Consider the following 16485-nt stretch of genomic DNA (forward strand, 5'->3'; position numbering starts at 1 on the left):
TTCACTGATGGTGCCTATTAATTTTGACTTACAAATATGACTGTTGTATTTGCTACAAAATGATCTATTCCTGAGTATCTGCACAATATACCTGAGTTCCATTTTGTTTTGTTGTTTTTTCATGGGGGTGAAAATGGTTTAATGTAACATGTATATATGGAATGAGCATGTAGAACATGAAGGTGATTTACATGTGGTAGATTTGATATTTTGCTGTTTCTCATTCTCAGACCATCTGTTTATGGGACATCAGTGCCGTGCCTAAAGAAGGAAAAATAGTTGATGCGAAAACCATCTTCACGGGTCATACAGCAGTAGTGGAAGATGTATCATGGCATTTGCTACATGAGTCTCTGTTTGGTTCTGTGGCAGATGATCAGAAACTCATGATGTAAGTTGATCAATTTTTTCTTGTTTAAATAAAACTTATATTAAAAATTTTAATGCACAACTCTTATTTGTAGTAATGGTATATATCCACAGTTATGCTTTAGAAATTGCGATGAGTAGACACACGTTTAACCAAAAGTAAAGTACTTCAGGTGCTACAAATCTGAACTGAAACAGTAAATGCTGGAATTGCTTAGTAAGTTCAGTGAAGTATGTGAGGTGACCAGCTGAATAATTTCAAATTTTTCGAGATTAAATCAAATTCTGCACAAACAATTCCATGCAAGTAGGATGCCTTGCCATTTCTAAGGGTGATCTCTTACCAGTACTTCATTAATTAATGGCTGTACAATCAGAATGAATTACCCATGTATCTGTTTAAAAGTAATGATTACTAGTGTGCCCTAACAAGGTCCAACATTCTTTCCAGTTTGGATGATCTTATTTTGCTTTGCACTAACCTATATATGCAGCTATATAGGTCCCTGGTCCGACCCCACTTGGAGTACTGTGCTCAGTTCTAGTTGCCTCACTACAGGAAGGATGTGGAAACCATAGAAAGGGTGCAGAGGAGATTTACAAAGATGTTGCCTGGATTGGGGAGCATGCCTTATGAGAATAGGTAGAGTGAACTCGGCCTTTTCTCCTTGGAGCGACGGAGGATGAGAGGTGACCTGATGGAGGTGTATAAGATGATGAGAGGTGTTGATTGTATGGATAGTCAGAGACTTTTTCCCAGGGCTGAAATGGCTAGCACAAGAGGTCACAGTTTGGAGGTCACAGAGGTCAAGGTGCTTGGAAGTAGGTACAGAGGAGATGTTGGGTAAGTTTTTCACGCAGAGTGTGGTGAGTGCGTGGAATGGGCCGCCGGCGACAGTGGTGGAGATGAATATGATAGGGTCTTTTAAGAGACTCCTGGACAGGTACATGGAGCTCAGAAAAATAGGGGGCTATGGGTAACCCTAGGTAATTTCTAAGGTAAGGACATGTTCGGCCCAGCTTTGTGGGCCCAAGGGCCTGTATTGTGCTGTAGGGTTTCTGATCCTCTGATCTTCCACACTGCCAAGAGTCTAACCATTAATACTATATTCTGCCATCATATTTGACCTACCAAAATGAACCACCTCACACTTACCTGGGTTGAACTCCATCTGCCACTTCTCAGCCCAGTTTTGCATCCTATCAGTGTCCCGCTGTAACCTCTGACAGCCCTCCACACTATCCACAACACCCCCAACCTTTGTGTCATCAGCAAATTTACTAACCCATCCCTCCACTTCCTCATCCAGCTCATTTATAAAAATCACAAAGAGTAGGGGTCCCAGAACAGATCCTGAGGCACACCATTTGATGTATTTGATAGATTTTAAAGAGCTGGGTATTTGCCTCCCCAGAGTTTGACGGCAGCTTTAATGACCCACTTTAAATACTTGGCAGACATTTTCTGTCATAAATTACTCGGGTTTGTTATCACTCATACATGGCGTGAAGTTTATTGTTTTGCAGCAACAGTACAATAATACACGGCATAATTAAGATTATGCGTGAGGTCATAAATTCAAAAGCACAAATGCATGTTTTAACTTTTAGCCTTTGGCCAAGACTTGGGGAATTTCTCTATATACAGTGGATACTAGTTAATTGGAGCAGCTGTTTATTTGGAGCTCTTAAAGAACCAAAAAAGAATTGAGAAAATAGCCAGGATTCCCTTTGTTTATTTGGGAGACTGTGCTGCTTAATTGGGACAGAAAACTTGCATCAGTTGCATGCCCTATGTGGTTGTTAGACACTACACCATGCTTAGAGTGAACAGTTTCTAAATAGCATTAGTTGTGTGTGTTTGTGTTCAAAAAACAGCAATTTTTGTCACTGATGATTGGCAAGAAATAAGCAGCAAGACAACTTGGAACTGGTTTGCAAACTCGTTTCAAGCATTTCGGCTTGAAGATGTCAGAAATGGCTGCAAGTGGAAATGAAATGATTTCACTATTTCCACAAGTTAGCAACTACGAAGATTTTGAAGGTATCAAAAATCATCTTGAATGTTACAATGAAAATGAAAGATTTGGAAGATGCAATAGCTGATAGCATTGTATGAAGGCAGTACATTATCTGCCTTGATTTTGTTCATTTACAGTCAATCAAAAGAACATAGCAGGGTACACTATATAAATTCCTCCAATAACTATTAGGAACTAGTACACAGTTTTATCATGCTGTAGGGGTGTGGTTGTGTTCTAATTTGTTCTGTATTTAAATATCTAATTTGTTACTCAGTTAAATGGTAGTTTGTCTTTTTCGTACCTTAATTTATTTCCATGAAAGTTTGCTTAATTCAGCCAACATGTACTGATTCCGATGTGTGCCCATTAGAACAGAATCCACTGTATTATGTTCCAAGTTGCTAGTCCTGTAGGATGTATGAAATCTTCTAATTTCGTGGCATAGTATTTGAAAGAAAGAAAAAAAATAAAATGTAACTTATTGTTGTTTTTCTCCAGCTGGGACACCAGATCTAACAACACATCCAAGCCGAGTCATTCAGTTGATGCGCACACTGCCGAAGTGAACTGTCTCTCCTTCAACCCCTACAGTGAATTCATCCTGGCAACTGGTTCTGCTGATAAGGTGGGCCTTTGAAGCTAGTTCTCCCTCTCTAATTCCAGTGGTAACGAGGTGAAAGGTTTTATATGTTTCTCTGTACCTCATCATGATGCTTACTTAAATGGTGAATTGACTGCATCGGTGAACTTTTCAAATGCATGTTTGCCCTCTGTTTGTTCCTACATGTTTTTGTAATGAAAGTGCTAAATTATTCATTGGTAGTAATAGGGAAATAAGCACAATTGTCACGATACCATCATCACAACCTATTTATATCACTGGCAAATTTAAAAATCTTCCATTTGATTCCCTTCTCCAGGTCATTAATAGCAAGCAGTGAAAAATACTTATTTTTAACACAGGAGGTGCTTTCAATAGCTACCTGGCTGTGTCCAAGGAAGTATGTTCGTGGACACATCTGAACAAAAAACTCGTTCAATAAGTGATTATTGGAATGATTTTCAATGAGGGCCAGATAATAAATAGATTGGAGCATTAAAATAAACTGAAACTAAGTAATATTTAAAATTTTAAGTGGTGGGAGAAGCCCATGAAATGCACCTAATCATGGACGAAATAGAACTGAACTTTCCTGTGTTACAATATAACACATAAACTCAAGTGAAATTTGCAATATTCAAAATTAAGGAGGAGCAGCTATCTGTTCTATGTTCTACATATTTGTTCATAGATAAGCCATTGGCAGGCCTAATTGGGAGTATTGTGTGTAGCTTTAGACACCTACCTACAAGAAAGATGTAAATAAGTTTGAAAAAGTACATTGAAAAATTGCAAGGATGTTGTCTGGTCTGGAGGACCAGAGTTAAGAGAAAAGATTGAATAGGTTAGGACTTTATTCCTTGGAACTTAGAAGATTGAGAGATTTGATAGAGGGGTATAGATTAATTTTTGATATGCGGATGACACTGTGTTAATTGCAAGTACAAGTCAAGTCACTTTTTATTGTCATTTCGACCATAACTGCTGGTACAGTACACAGTAAAAACGAGGCAACGTTTTTCAGGACCATGGTGCTACATGAACAATACAAAAACTACACTGAACTACGTAAAACAACACAAAACTACACTGGATTACAGACCTACCCAGGACTGCATAAAGTGCACAAAACAGTGCAGGCATTACAATAAATAATAAACAAGACAATAAGCACAGTAGAGGGCAGTAGGTTGGTGTCAGTCCAGCCCCTGGGTATTGAGGAATCTGATGACTTGGGAGAAGAAACTGTTACATAGTCTGGTTGTGAGAACCCGAATACTTCGGTGCCTTTTGCCAGATGGCAGGAGGGAGAAGAGTTTGTATGAGGGATGCGTGGGGTCCTTCATAATGCTGTTTGCTTTACGGAAGCAGCATGTGGTGTAAATGTCTGTAATGGCGGGAAGAGAGACCCCGATAATCTTCTCAGCTGACCTCACTATCCACTGCAGGGTCTTGCGATCCTAGATGGTGCAATTTCTGAACCAGGCAGTGATGCAGCTGCTCAGGATGCTCTCAGTACAACCTCTGTAGAATGTGGTGAGGATGGGGAGTGGGAGATGGACTTTTCTCAGTCTTCGCAGAAAGTAGAGAGGCTGCTAGGCTTTCTTTGCTATGGAGCTGGTGTTGAGGGACCAGGTAAGATTCTCCACCAGGTGAACACCCAAGAAATTTGTACGGAGGAAGAACTACAAAACTTAATTGATATAGTTGTTGAATAAAGTGCAAAAATGGGTCTATCTATCAATTGCAAAAAGACAGAATGTATGGTGATATCCAAAAAGAAGGAGAATCCTATCTGCAGGCTGAGAATAAACGTGGAAGACAAAACAAGTACAGAACTTTTGCTACTTAGGAAGCTGGGTGACATCAGGTGGCAGGTGCGACATGGACATTAGATTAGGTTAGATTATGAGGACACGCAGTCCTCTTTTATTGTCATTTAGTAATGCATGCATTAAGAAATGATACAACAGAAACACAAGACAAACCAGGACTTAAAAAACTGACGAAAACCACATAATTATAACATATAGTTACAACAGTGCAAGCAATACCGTAATTTGATAGAAGAACAGACCATGGGCATGGTAAAAAGTCTCCAAGTCTCTCGAAAGTCCCAACATCTCACGCAGGCAGTTGAAGGGAGAAACTCTCCCTGCCATGAGCTTCCAGCGCCACAAACTTGCCAGTGCAGCATCCTGGAAGCACCTGACCACAGTCTGACTCCAAGTCCGTCCGAAAACTTCGAGCCTCCGACCTGCTCTCCAGCACCGATCACCATCTCTGCGGAGCGCTTCGACCCCGGCCCCGGCAACAGGCAGTAGGCAAAGCTGAGGATTTGGGGCCTTCCCCTCCGGAGATTCTGGATCGCACAGTAGCAGCGGCAGCGAAGCAGGCATTTCAGAAGTTTCTCCAGATGTTCCTCCGTGCTTCTCACGTCTGTCTCCATCAAATCAGGATTGTGCACGGCATCCTACTTCACAAATACGATATCATTCGGAGCAGCCATGCGCACTGCGTCGCGCCGCCATCTTCTCCTCCCCCTATTCATCAAAAGAAGAATAGGAATGGCAAAGGACAGCTTTACGAGAATGAAGAGTATACTGACCAACACTAAACTAGGCATGTCAACCTGCCTCAGAGCACTGAAATGTTATGTTTATCCAGTTATGGTCAGAATGTTGGAAAATATCTAGTAACATGGGGAAACTAATTGAAGCAGGAGAGATGTGGTTTTTGAGGAGGATGCAAAGAATATCATGGATGAAACGAATATCTAATGAGGATGTCATGAACAGCGCAAGCACAAAAAAGAGAAATAATGTATGAAATCATGTAAAGGCAACGTGACTTCATTGAACATGTGATTAGGGAAGAGGAATTAGAATGCACGGTAATTATGGGAAAGATTGAAGGGAAGAAAGCAAGAGGAAGGCAAAGACAAATGATGGAGACAGCAGCCAGAGAACTGGAAATGAATACCAATGAATTGATCCACTTGACCCGAAACAGGAGTGTGTGGGCAATAGTAGTCAAAGTTCAAACTGGGCATGGCACCAGATGATGGTGATTAATTGTGAGGGGTATAGATAGGATAAATGCAAGCAGGCTTTTTCCACTGAGGTTAGGTGGGACTACAACCAGGGTTCATGGGTTAAGGGTGAAAGGTGAAAAGTTTAAAGGGAACATGAGGGGAAACTTCTTCACTCGGAGGGTGCTGAGAGTGTGGAATGAGCTGCCAGCACGACTGGTGCATGTGAGCTCAATTTCAATGTTTAACAGAATTTGTATAGGTACATGGAGGGCTATGGTCTTTGTGCCGGTCGATGGGGGTAGGCAGTTTAAATGTTTTTGACAAGGACTAGGTGGGCCAAAGAGCCTGTTTCTATGTTGTACTTCGCTATGACTCCATCACCCTAAAAACAAATATGCAAGCTTGCAAGAATTTTGCAGTATGTGGGAAGTCAGGCCAAGCACATTTGTCCCTGATGACTACACCTGTAAAAGGTGCATCCAGCTGCAGCTCCTGACAAACCAAGTTAGGGAACTGGAGCTGGATGAACTTTGGATCATTCGTGAGGCAGAGGCAGAAATAAACAGGAGTTACAGGGAGATAGTCACCCCTAAGAGTCAGGAGACAGGTAGCTGGGTGACTGTCAGGAGAGGGAAGGGGAATAAACAGAATGAGCAGAGCACCCCTGTGGCGGTTCCCACCAATAATAAGTACATTGTTTTGGATACTGTTGATGGGGACGACCTACCAGGAACAAGTTGCAGTGGTTGCGTCTCTGGCACCGAGACTGGACCCTCAACTCAGAAGGGAAGGAGGGAAAAGAGGAGAGCAGTAGTGATAGGGGATTCGATAGTTAGGGGGACAAATAAGAGGTTCTGTGGAAGAGATTGAGAATCCCGGATGGTCTGTTGACTCCCTGGTGCCAAGGTCCACAATATCTCGGATCGAGTTCTCAGTATTCTCAAGCGGGAGGGTGAGCAGCTGGATGTCATGGTCCATGTAGGGACCAATGATGTGGGCAGGAAGAGTGAGGAGGTCCTGAAAGGTGAGTTCAGGGAGTTAGGCACCAGTTTAAAGGACAGGACCTCCAGGATAGCAATCTCAGGATTGCTACCAGTGCCACGTGCATGCAGGTTTAGAAATAGTAAGATAGCGCAGATCAACACATGGCTGAAGACATGGTGCAGGAGGGAGGGCTTCAGATCTATAGATAATTGGGCAGTTTTCCATGGAAGGTGGGACCTGTTCCGGCGGGACGGTTTACGTCTGAACTGGAGGGGGACAAATATTCTTGCAGGTAGGTTTGCTAGAGAGGCTGCAGTGGATTTAAACTAGATACAAGGGGGGAGGGGAATCAGAGTGTAGGAACAGATGTAGGGGAGAAGGAGGAAAAAGGAGATTGTAAAGTTGTTTGCACCGTCAGTGATAAACAGAGTAAGAGGTGGAAAATTTTTTAAATGCATTTGTTTTAATGCTAGGAGCATTGTAAGAAAGATGAATGAGCTTAGAGCATGGATTGATACCTGGAAGTATGATGTTGTAGCTATTAGTGAAACATGGTTGCAGGAGGGGTGTGATTAGCAACTAATTATTCCTGGATTTTGTTGCTTCAGGTGTGATAAATCAGAAGGACAAGAGGGGGAGGTGTTGCATTGCTTGTCAGAGAAAACATTACAGCGGTGCTCTGGCAGGGTAGATTAGAGGGCTCGTCTAAGGAGGCTATTTGGGTGGAATTGAGGAATGGGAAAGGTGTAGTTACACTTATAGGGGTGTATTATAGACCACCTAATGGGGAGCGAAAATTGGAGGAGCAAATTTGTAAGGAGATAGCAGATATTTGTAGTAAGCACAAGGTTGTAATTGTTGGAGATTTTAATTTTCCACACATAGACTGGGAAGCCCATACTGTAAAAGGGCTGGATGGTTTGGAGTTTGTAAAATGTGCAGGATAGTTTTTTGCAGTAATACATAGAGGTACCAACTAGAGAAGGGCAGTGTTGGATCTGCTGTTAGGGAATGAGATAGGTCAGGTGTTGGGGAGCACTTCGGGTCCAGTGATCACAACGCCATTAGTTTCAATATAATTATGGAAAAGGATAGGTCTGAGCCCAGGGTTGAGATTTTTAATTGGAGAAAGGCTAACTTTAAGGAGATGCGAAAGGATTTAGAAGGAGTGGATTAGGACAATTTGTTTTATGGGAAGGATGTAATAGAGAAATGGAGGACCTTTAAAGGTGAAATTTTGAGGGTACAGAATCTTTATGTTCCTGTTAGGTTGAAAGGAAAGGTTAAAAGTTTGAGAGAGCCATGGTTTTCAAGGGATATCGGAAACTTGGTTCAGAAAAAGAGAGATATCTACAATAAGTGTAGGCAGCATGGAGTAAATGAGGTGCTCGAGGAAGATAAAGAATGTAAAAAGAATCTTAAGGAGAAATTAGAGAAGCTAAAGAAGATACAAGATTGCTTTGGCAAGTAAGGTGAAAATAAATCCAAAGGGTTTCTACAGTTATATTAATAGCAAATGGATAGTGAGGGATAAAATTGGTCCCTTAGAGAATCAGAGTGGACAGCTATGTGTGAACCAAAAGAGATGGGGGAGATTTTGAACAATTTCTTTTCTTCGGTATTCACTAAGGAGAAGGATATTGAAGTGTGTAAGGTAAGGGAAACAGGTAGGGAAGTTATGGAAACTATGATGATTAAAGAAGAGGAAATATTGGCGCTTTTAAGGAATATAAAAGTGGATAAGTCTCCGGGTCCTGACAGGATATTCCGTAGAACCTTGAGGGAAGTTAGTGTGGAAATAGCAGGGGCTCTGACAGAAATACTTCAAATGTCATTAGAAACGGGGATGGTGCCGGAGGATTGGCATATTGCTCATGTTGTTCCATTGTTTAAAAAGGGTTCTAAGAGTAAACCTAGGAATTATCGGCCTGTAAGTTTGATGTCAGTGGTGGGTAAATTAATAGAAAGTATTCTTAGAGATGGTATATATAATTATCTGGATAGACAGGGTCTGATCAGGAGCAGTCAACATGGATTTGTGCGTGGAAGGTCATGTTCGACAAATCTTACTGAATTTTTTGAAGAGGGTACTTGGAAAGTTGATGAGGGTAAAGCGGTGGATGTTGTCTATATGGACTTCAGTAAGGCATTTGACAAGGTTCCACACAGAAGGTTAGTTAGGAAGGTTCAATCGTTAGGTATTAATATTGAAGTAGTAAAATTGATTCAACAGTGGCTGGATGGGAGATACCAGAGAGTAGTGGTGGATAACTGTTTGTCAGGTTGGAGGCCGGTGACTAGTGGTGTGCCTCAGGGATCTGTACTGGGTCCAATGTTATTTGTCATGTACATTAGTGATCTGGATGATGGGGTGGTAAATTGGATTAGTAAGTATGCAGATGATACTAAGGTAGGTGGAGTTGTGGATAATGAAGTAGGCTTTCAAAGCTTGCAGAGAGATTTAGACCAGTTTGAAGAGTGGGCTGAAAGATGGCAGATGGAGTTTAATACTGATAAGTGTGAGGTGCTACATTTGGTAGGACTAATCAAAATAGGACATACATGGTAAATGGTAGGGCATTGAAGAATGCTGTAGGACAGAGGGATCTAGGAATAATGGTGCATAGTTCCCTGAAGGTGGAATCTCATGTGGATAGGGTGGTGAAGAAAGCTTTTGGTATGCTGGCCTTTATAAATCAGAGCATTGAGTATAGGAGTTGGGATGTAATGTTAAAATTGTACAAGGCATTGGTAAGGCCAAATTAGAGTACTGTGTACAGTTCTGGTCACTGAATTATAGGAAAGATGTCAACAAAATAGAGAGAGTACAGAGAAGATTTACTAGAATGTTACCTGGGTTTCAGCACCTAAGTTACAGAGAAAGGTTGAACAAGTTGGGTCTTTATTCTTTGGAGCATAGAAGGTTGAGGGGAACTTGATAGAGGTATTTAAAATTATGAGGGGGATAGATAGAGTTGACGTGGATAGGCTTTTTCCATTGAGAGTAGGGGAGATTCAAGCAAGAGGACATGAGTTGAGAATTAGGGGGCAAAAGTTTAGGGGTAACACGAGGGTGAACTTCTTTACTCAGAGAGTGGTAGCTGTGTGGAACAAGCTTGCAGTAGAAGTGGTAGAGGCAGGTTCAATATTGTCATTTAAAGTAAAATTGGATAGCTATATGGACAGGAAAGGAATGGAGGGTTATGGGCTGAGTGCAGGTTGGTGGGACTAGGTGGGAGTAAACATTCGGCACGGACTAGAAGGGCCGAGATGGCCTGTTTCTGTGCTGTAATTGTTAAATGGTTTATATGGAATTCTGGAACTAATGCCTGGATTACTATTATTGTTACATTTAAGTTTGGAGCATTACTTTTTATATCTTTTAATCTTTTCTGTATGAATATTCATTACTTAATTTTGCCTTGCCTTGCTGTAGTTGGTAATCCAAAAGTGGTCATCTTGTTTTCCAGACAGTTGCACTATGGGATTTAAGAAATCTGAAATTGAAACTGCATTCCTTTGAATCACACAAGGACGAGATTTTCCAGGTAAAGCTGTTTCATTTGTGCTGCAATGCTAGTATTAAAAATATACTGAAATAGACAGCCTGTAGCTATGCTGTGGAAAAAGGTTTCTCACTATCTTGCCCCTCAGTTCTGTACACAATTGGTTGTTTCCTTGTTCTTCTCAGCTCCAAGGAAAACAAACCCAGGCTAGCCAGAATGTTCTAGCTGCAGTGTTCTGTGCCATGTATCGTCCTGGTAACTGTGGCAAGCAGAAGTGTCCACAAGGCAGCACAGAGGTTCGGCAGATGTCACTGCTCCAGCATCCTGAGTTATGTCCCAGCCTTTGCTGTCATTTACTGTAATCGGTGTTCCTAATGAAGCTTCCGCTACAGCAGTGTGACCCGGCGTAGATTGGGGACCGCTTCATCAAGCATCCTCATTAGCCAGGATTTCCCATGATCACCAGTTTAAATTTCACTCCTCATTCCTTTTCTGACATGTCTATCCATGGCCGTCTCTACTGACACATTGAGGCCACTCTCTAGTTGTAGGAGCAACACCTCATATTCCATCTGAATAACCTCCAACCTGGTGGTGTGAACCTTGATTTCGATAATTTCCAGTAATTCTTCTCTCTTTTCCACTCCCTATTTTGGTTCCCCTCTTACTCTGTCTCTTCTCATCTGCCTATCACCTCCCTCCCTTTCTTCCATGATCCACTGTCCAATCAGATTCTTTCTTCAGCCCTTCCCCCCCCCCCATCAACTTCCGGCCTCTCACTTCATTCCCCCCTCCCTCCCCCACCCATCCAGCTACCGTTCTCCTCACCTGGCCTCTGCTAACCCCCGCCAGCTTACACCCTCCCCACACCCCCCGCCTCCAGTTAGTTGGTCACTAAATTATAACCCAGTTTGGAGATGCAGTGGTAAAGTCCAAGGGGTGTTACTGAGAATGTTGTGAGAATACGATGGGATTAGAAACTGAGTACATGTTCGTAACTGGACTTGAAATGCTGAAGGCCCTTTTCTCCTCGTACGACCTACTCCATCATGGCTAAATTAATATTTTCTGTAGCAGTTCCTGAGTCTTTCTGGGGTACTGTGCAATATTTCATATGTAGTTAAGGGTCATTTAAGGGATGGTGATCATAATGTGGAATTCCAGAGGCAGTTTGAGGTTAAACACATCCTCTCCAAAATCAGTTATCCTCATTTTAAACAAGACCATTTACAGGGTCGAGAGTGGTACAGACAGGGGATAGAGGGATGTGAACTTTAAAAAGAATATACTTGCATTAGAGGTGAACCAGTTGAGATGCAAGATGAAAGGGTTCTCCTATGATAGATAAGCGAAGAAAGATAAAATCTGGATTCTTAAATTGAGAAGAATGGAGTGGGGATGATTATGTTGAAACACATGAGATCCTAAGGAGGATGATAAGGTGGACCTTTCGAAAGGGTGGTGCATCTGCAGAATTCTTTACTCCAGAGTACTGTGAAAGGTAGATTACTGAAGGGGTTTAAAGAGAATGTAGATGAATTGTTGACGACATTGTGGAACTGGCACAGAGATGAGGCCTGGAGCTGATCATACTGAGTAGCAGGATAGGCTGAAGGGGCCGAGTGCTCTACTGCTACCATTTTGTGTAATGTGTGTTCTTTGGGAATCCTTGATTCTTGAACATGGACATTGAGATCCCTCTGTTCATCGATATGAATGATTGATACTATTGTACAGTTGAAGAACACCCTGCTTGCTATGTTGTTCCATTACCGAGTCTTGCACGTCTTTCCTCCTTTCTGGAAAATGCCGATCCTGATCTTTGATCAGCTCATCTACAAACATCTTGCACATGTCAGATAAGGCTAAACCTGGCAGTCGTGGATAGATCTCATCTGGCCATGGGATTTATCCACCTTTAAGTCTGTTAACACTTTTATTGCTGCCGCTTTGTAGATGGTAATTTGTCTCAAACTTTCATTCTCCCTGGATTCCCAGTTCTAGCATCCATTTCCATATTGAAAATAGATGGGAAGTATTCATTTAAGACCAGCTCCAAGCACAGATCACCACTATGGTGTTCCTGCCCTGATATACTTTTATCAGGATTTTGCCTGCAAGTACCAATTCGTACATGCTCTTTTTCTCCCTGAGTCCCTCCTACACATTCTGTCTTCTTGGTGGCCCTTGTGTTTGATATTCCAAGCCCTCTGTAAGTTATCATTTTTTTTACTCCCCATCCTTCAGCAGCACAGTGAAATGCTCGCCTAAAGGCTCACTGTGATTTTTATATCCCTCCCACTGATTGCCTGTAAGTAGTTGCTCCGAGTCCACTTTTACAGTCTTCAGTTGTCAGCTGTAATAACGGCTTTTAAGGTGTTCCTTTGGAGAATTTTCAAAAGGTTTTAATTAGTGAATCTGAATTTTTCAATATTCATAGAGTTATAGAGAAGCACAGCATAGAAACAGGCCCTTCAGCCCATCTGCTCTGTGCTGAACCATTTAAGCTGTCTACTCCCATCAACTTGTACTGGGACTATATTCCTACTGTTAATGTACCTATCCAAACTTCTCTTGAACGCTGAAATTGAGCTTGCATGCACCTCTTGTGCTGGCAGCTCATTCCACACTCATGACCCTCTGAGTGAAGGAAGTTTCCTCTCATGTTCCCTTTAAACTTCTCACCTTTCACCCTTGACCTGTGACTGCTGGTTGTAGTCCCATCCAACCTGAGTGGAAAAAGCCTGCTTGCATTTACCCTATCTATACCCATCCTAATGTTATATACCTCTATCAGTCTCCTCTCAATCTTCTACAAGCAGATGTGTAGGAACCAGAGGAGATGCGTGTCGCTGACATCTTGTGGAAATTGCCCACATTCGCTTGTTGTCAGTTGATACTCCCAGTCAACAGTGACCTCCCAGAGCCACGTTGGCTACTTGACATCTCTCTGGCTGCTATTGCATAAGGATGCAGTTCTTTTAAAGCTGTTTAATTTCATCTATGACGAGATTTATGTTAATACCATCAGGTTCAGTGGTCTCCGCACAATGAAACGATCCTGGCATCAAGTGGGACAGATCGTAGGCTGAATGTATGGGATCTGAGGTAGGAGTTTCCCTTGTGATCACTACTCCTGATTTGTAACTTGTACTTTTGAGTTTCCTGTTCTGATCTTGGAGGCGACATAATACTGAATGAAGTTTTATTAGTTGTGAGAAAATGAGAAAATTGAATTTCCTTGCAGCTGGTGTGCTGGGGAGGACAGTGCTTATATTTTATTCTCCTAAGGAAATAGCAAGACAAATCTTTAATATGATGATATTTTAATAAAGTGAGTAGTGAATTGCTAGTTTGCATCTTGGCATAAACGTCCTTCCTCGCATATCCCTGCATCTTCTGACAGTCACTTTAAATCTTCGGTACTGGTTCTTACCCCATCTGCTGGTGGGATCGGTGGCTGTGTGGCGTGTTGTTTCAGCAGCTGGAAGGGTTGTGGCAATCTGAGGTAATGGGTATGAGAACTGACTCCAAATGTCATGGCCCCAGGAAATCGTTTTTCAACCTTTTATCTTTAATGTAATCAGGGTATGTAAAGTTTACATTTCAAAAAATAAATGCATACTGAAGTAATTTAGTAGATAAATAACATTAGTTAAGCAATATGAAATAAATCCCAAACTAGTTGAATTTATATCTCATTATTTAATTTGTATCAAAGGTGTCTTATTTCACTAGCTCCTTTGGTGGTAGGGTTGTCCTTTAGAAAAATCAGTTGGACTCTTTGGAGGTTTTTGAAGCTTATTAGAATGAGAGGTGACCTTATTGAGACATGAACGGTTGAGAGAGGAAGACGGTTATTCTGCATCTAAGGTTGTTCACCATGTATGGGGGAGGCCGTGTAAGCTTTAAACCAGTTAAAGGCTTATTAAGCAACACACATAAAAGTTGCTGGTGAACACAGCAGGCCAGGCAGCATCTCTAGGAAGAGGGTTAGTATCTCTGTACAGACTGTACCTCTTCCTAGAGATGCTGCCTGGCCTGCTGCGTTCACCAGCAACTTTTATCTGTGTTGCCTGAAATTCCGGCATCTGCAGATTTCCTCATGTTTGCGTTTTTAAAGGCTTATTAATATTGTTCCTGATCAAACTTTCTTTTTTTTGTAATTTATTTTTTATTGAATTTCATGATCAAACATTTCCATAAGATGTTTTTCAGATACTGTACATATATATCATATAATCATATTTGTCACAAATCTCCACATAATATTTATCTGAGGTATACATTTATAGAAAGGAGAGGAAAGAAAGAACAATCGAAAGAAGAAAACTATCTACAGAGTAGGGAGTGATTTTTTTTTTACAACATATTCATTGACTTGTGAGAATAAAATCAGGCCTATGAGGTGTTATGTAGTTAAACCATTTTTCCAGTATGAATAAAATTGTTCCAGCTTATGATTAACAGATGCTGTTACCTTCTCCATTTTGTAAATGTCCATTGTAATTTCCATCCATACATTTAAAGTTGGGCTCTCCTGTGATAACCATTTCCTGGTAAGGGTCTTTTTACCAGTCACCAGCAGTACGTTCATTAAATATTTATCTCTTTTCAGCCATTCTTGAGGTATATACCCAAAATATATCGTCTTACTTTCTAAGGGTATTTCACATTTAAAGATGTCTTGTAGGGCATTATGTATCCCACTCCAATAGTCTTTGATAAAGGGGCATTCCCAGAAAATATGATAATGGTTTGCATTTTGATTTCCACAATTTCTCCAGCAAACAGTGGGGTTACTATCATAATGGGATTTCTGAGAGGGTGTAATAAAATATCTTATCAAGTTTTTCCACCCGAACTCCCTCCATTTCTGTGAACTGGTACACTTCCATTGATACCTCCATATTATTGTCCAGTCTTCCTCAGATATCATTATCCCTCCTTCCTTCTCCCATTTTGTTTTAATGTATGAAGTCGAATGTGTTTTAAGATTTGACAGACCCTTATACACGCTTGAAATTATTCTACTACCATTGTCTGAATTATATGCTTTTCTAAATAGCTCTATCAGGCATGTACTTGCCTTGGTTACATTTTTAACTGTCCTATTAACATACTGTCACATCTGTAAATACCGGTAAAAGTCTTGTTTTTCTAATTGTTTTCTCTTTGAGCATTTCAAAACAGTGTTCCTTCTTTCATTATATTGCAAATAGCTGTTATTCCTTTCCTGATCAAACTTTCTAAAACTTTCTCCACTATAGGTAGGGAACTTGTTGGAGAAGATTCATATGGATAGGATATCTTGCATCTGGAAAAGTATGGGCTAGTTACAGTTGGTCAGCATGACTTTGAGGTAATTTTGGGGAGGTGACAATGATGATTGAGGGCAAGGCAGTGGATATTTTGTACATGAACTTTAATAAAGCATTCAACAGATCTCCCATTGTAGGTGAACCCAGAAAGCTAAGGCCCGGAGGAGCCGCGATGACTTGGTACATTGAATTCAAAATTAACTTGGCCATAAAAGAAAGGATAGTGGTGGAAGGGTGTTATTCTGACTAGAGGTCGGAGACTATTGGTTTTCTGCAGGGATCAATGGTGGGGCTTATCTTTGTTATATAAATGATTTGGATGAAAATATTGGTGGACTGATTAGTAAGTTTGCAGACAGCACAAATTTTGGCAGTGGTGATGGCAACAAATGTCAAAAGATTCAGCAGATCAGTTGGAAATGTGGGTAGAGAAATGGCAGGTGAAGTTTCATCTGGACAGGTGTGAGATGATGTAATTTGGGAAGTCAGATATAACAAGAAAATATACTGTAAATGACCGAACCCTGTTAAATCCGAGTGATCTTGTGATCCAAAGGTTCTTTGGAAGTCAAAAATGAGGCATGAAACTCATTTTTATGGCTGTTTATTGAATTACAAGAGTGAAGAGTAAAAGAATAAAAGTAAT

General features: G+C 41.1%; 2 protein-coding genes across 4 annotated transcripts in view; one reads left to right on the forward strand and one right to left on the reverse strand.

Moving 5' to 3' along the window:
- LOC134338775 (histone-binding protein RBBP4) overlaps positions 1–16485 on the forward strand; it is a 43090-nt gene that overhangs the window by 22163 nt on the left and 4442 nt on the right. For all 3 annotated transcript variants that reach the window (XM_063034828.1, XM_063034829.1, XM_063034830.1), the window contains 4 exons: positions 231–391; positions 2892–3018; positions 10483–10560; positions 13550–13626. In XM_063034828.1, the coding sequence (XP_062890898.1) occupies positions 231–391; positions 2892–3018; positions 10483–10560; positions 13550–13626 (443 nt within the window). The remainder of the gene's footprint in view (positions 1–230; positions 392–2891; positions 3019–10482; positions 10561–13549; positions 13627–16485) is intronic.
- Positions 5309–16485, reverse strand: part of sync (syncoilin, intermediate filament protein) — a 43683-nt gene continuing 32506 nt past the window's right edge. Inside the window, exon 5 of the mRNA XM_063034832.1 lies at positions 5309–5537. The gene's annotated coding sequence lies outside the window, so the exon portion shown is untranslated. The remainder of the gene's footprint in view (positions 5538–16485) is intronic.

This window comes from Mobula hypostoma, chromosome 28, assembly GCF_963921235.1.
Source record: "Mobula hypostoma chromosome 28, sMobHyp1.1, whole genome shotgun sequence".
In the NCBI taxonomy this organism is placed as follows: Eukaryota; Metazoa; Chordata; class Chondrichthyes; order Myliobatiformes; family Myliobatidae; genus Mobula; species Mobula hypostoma.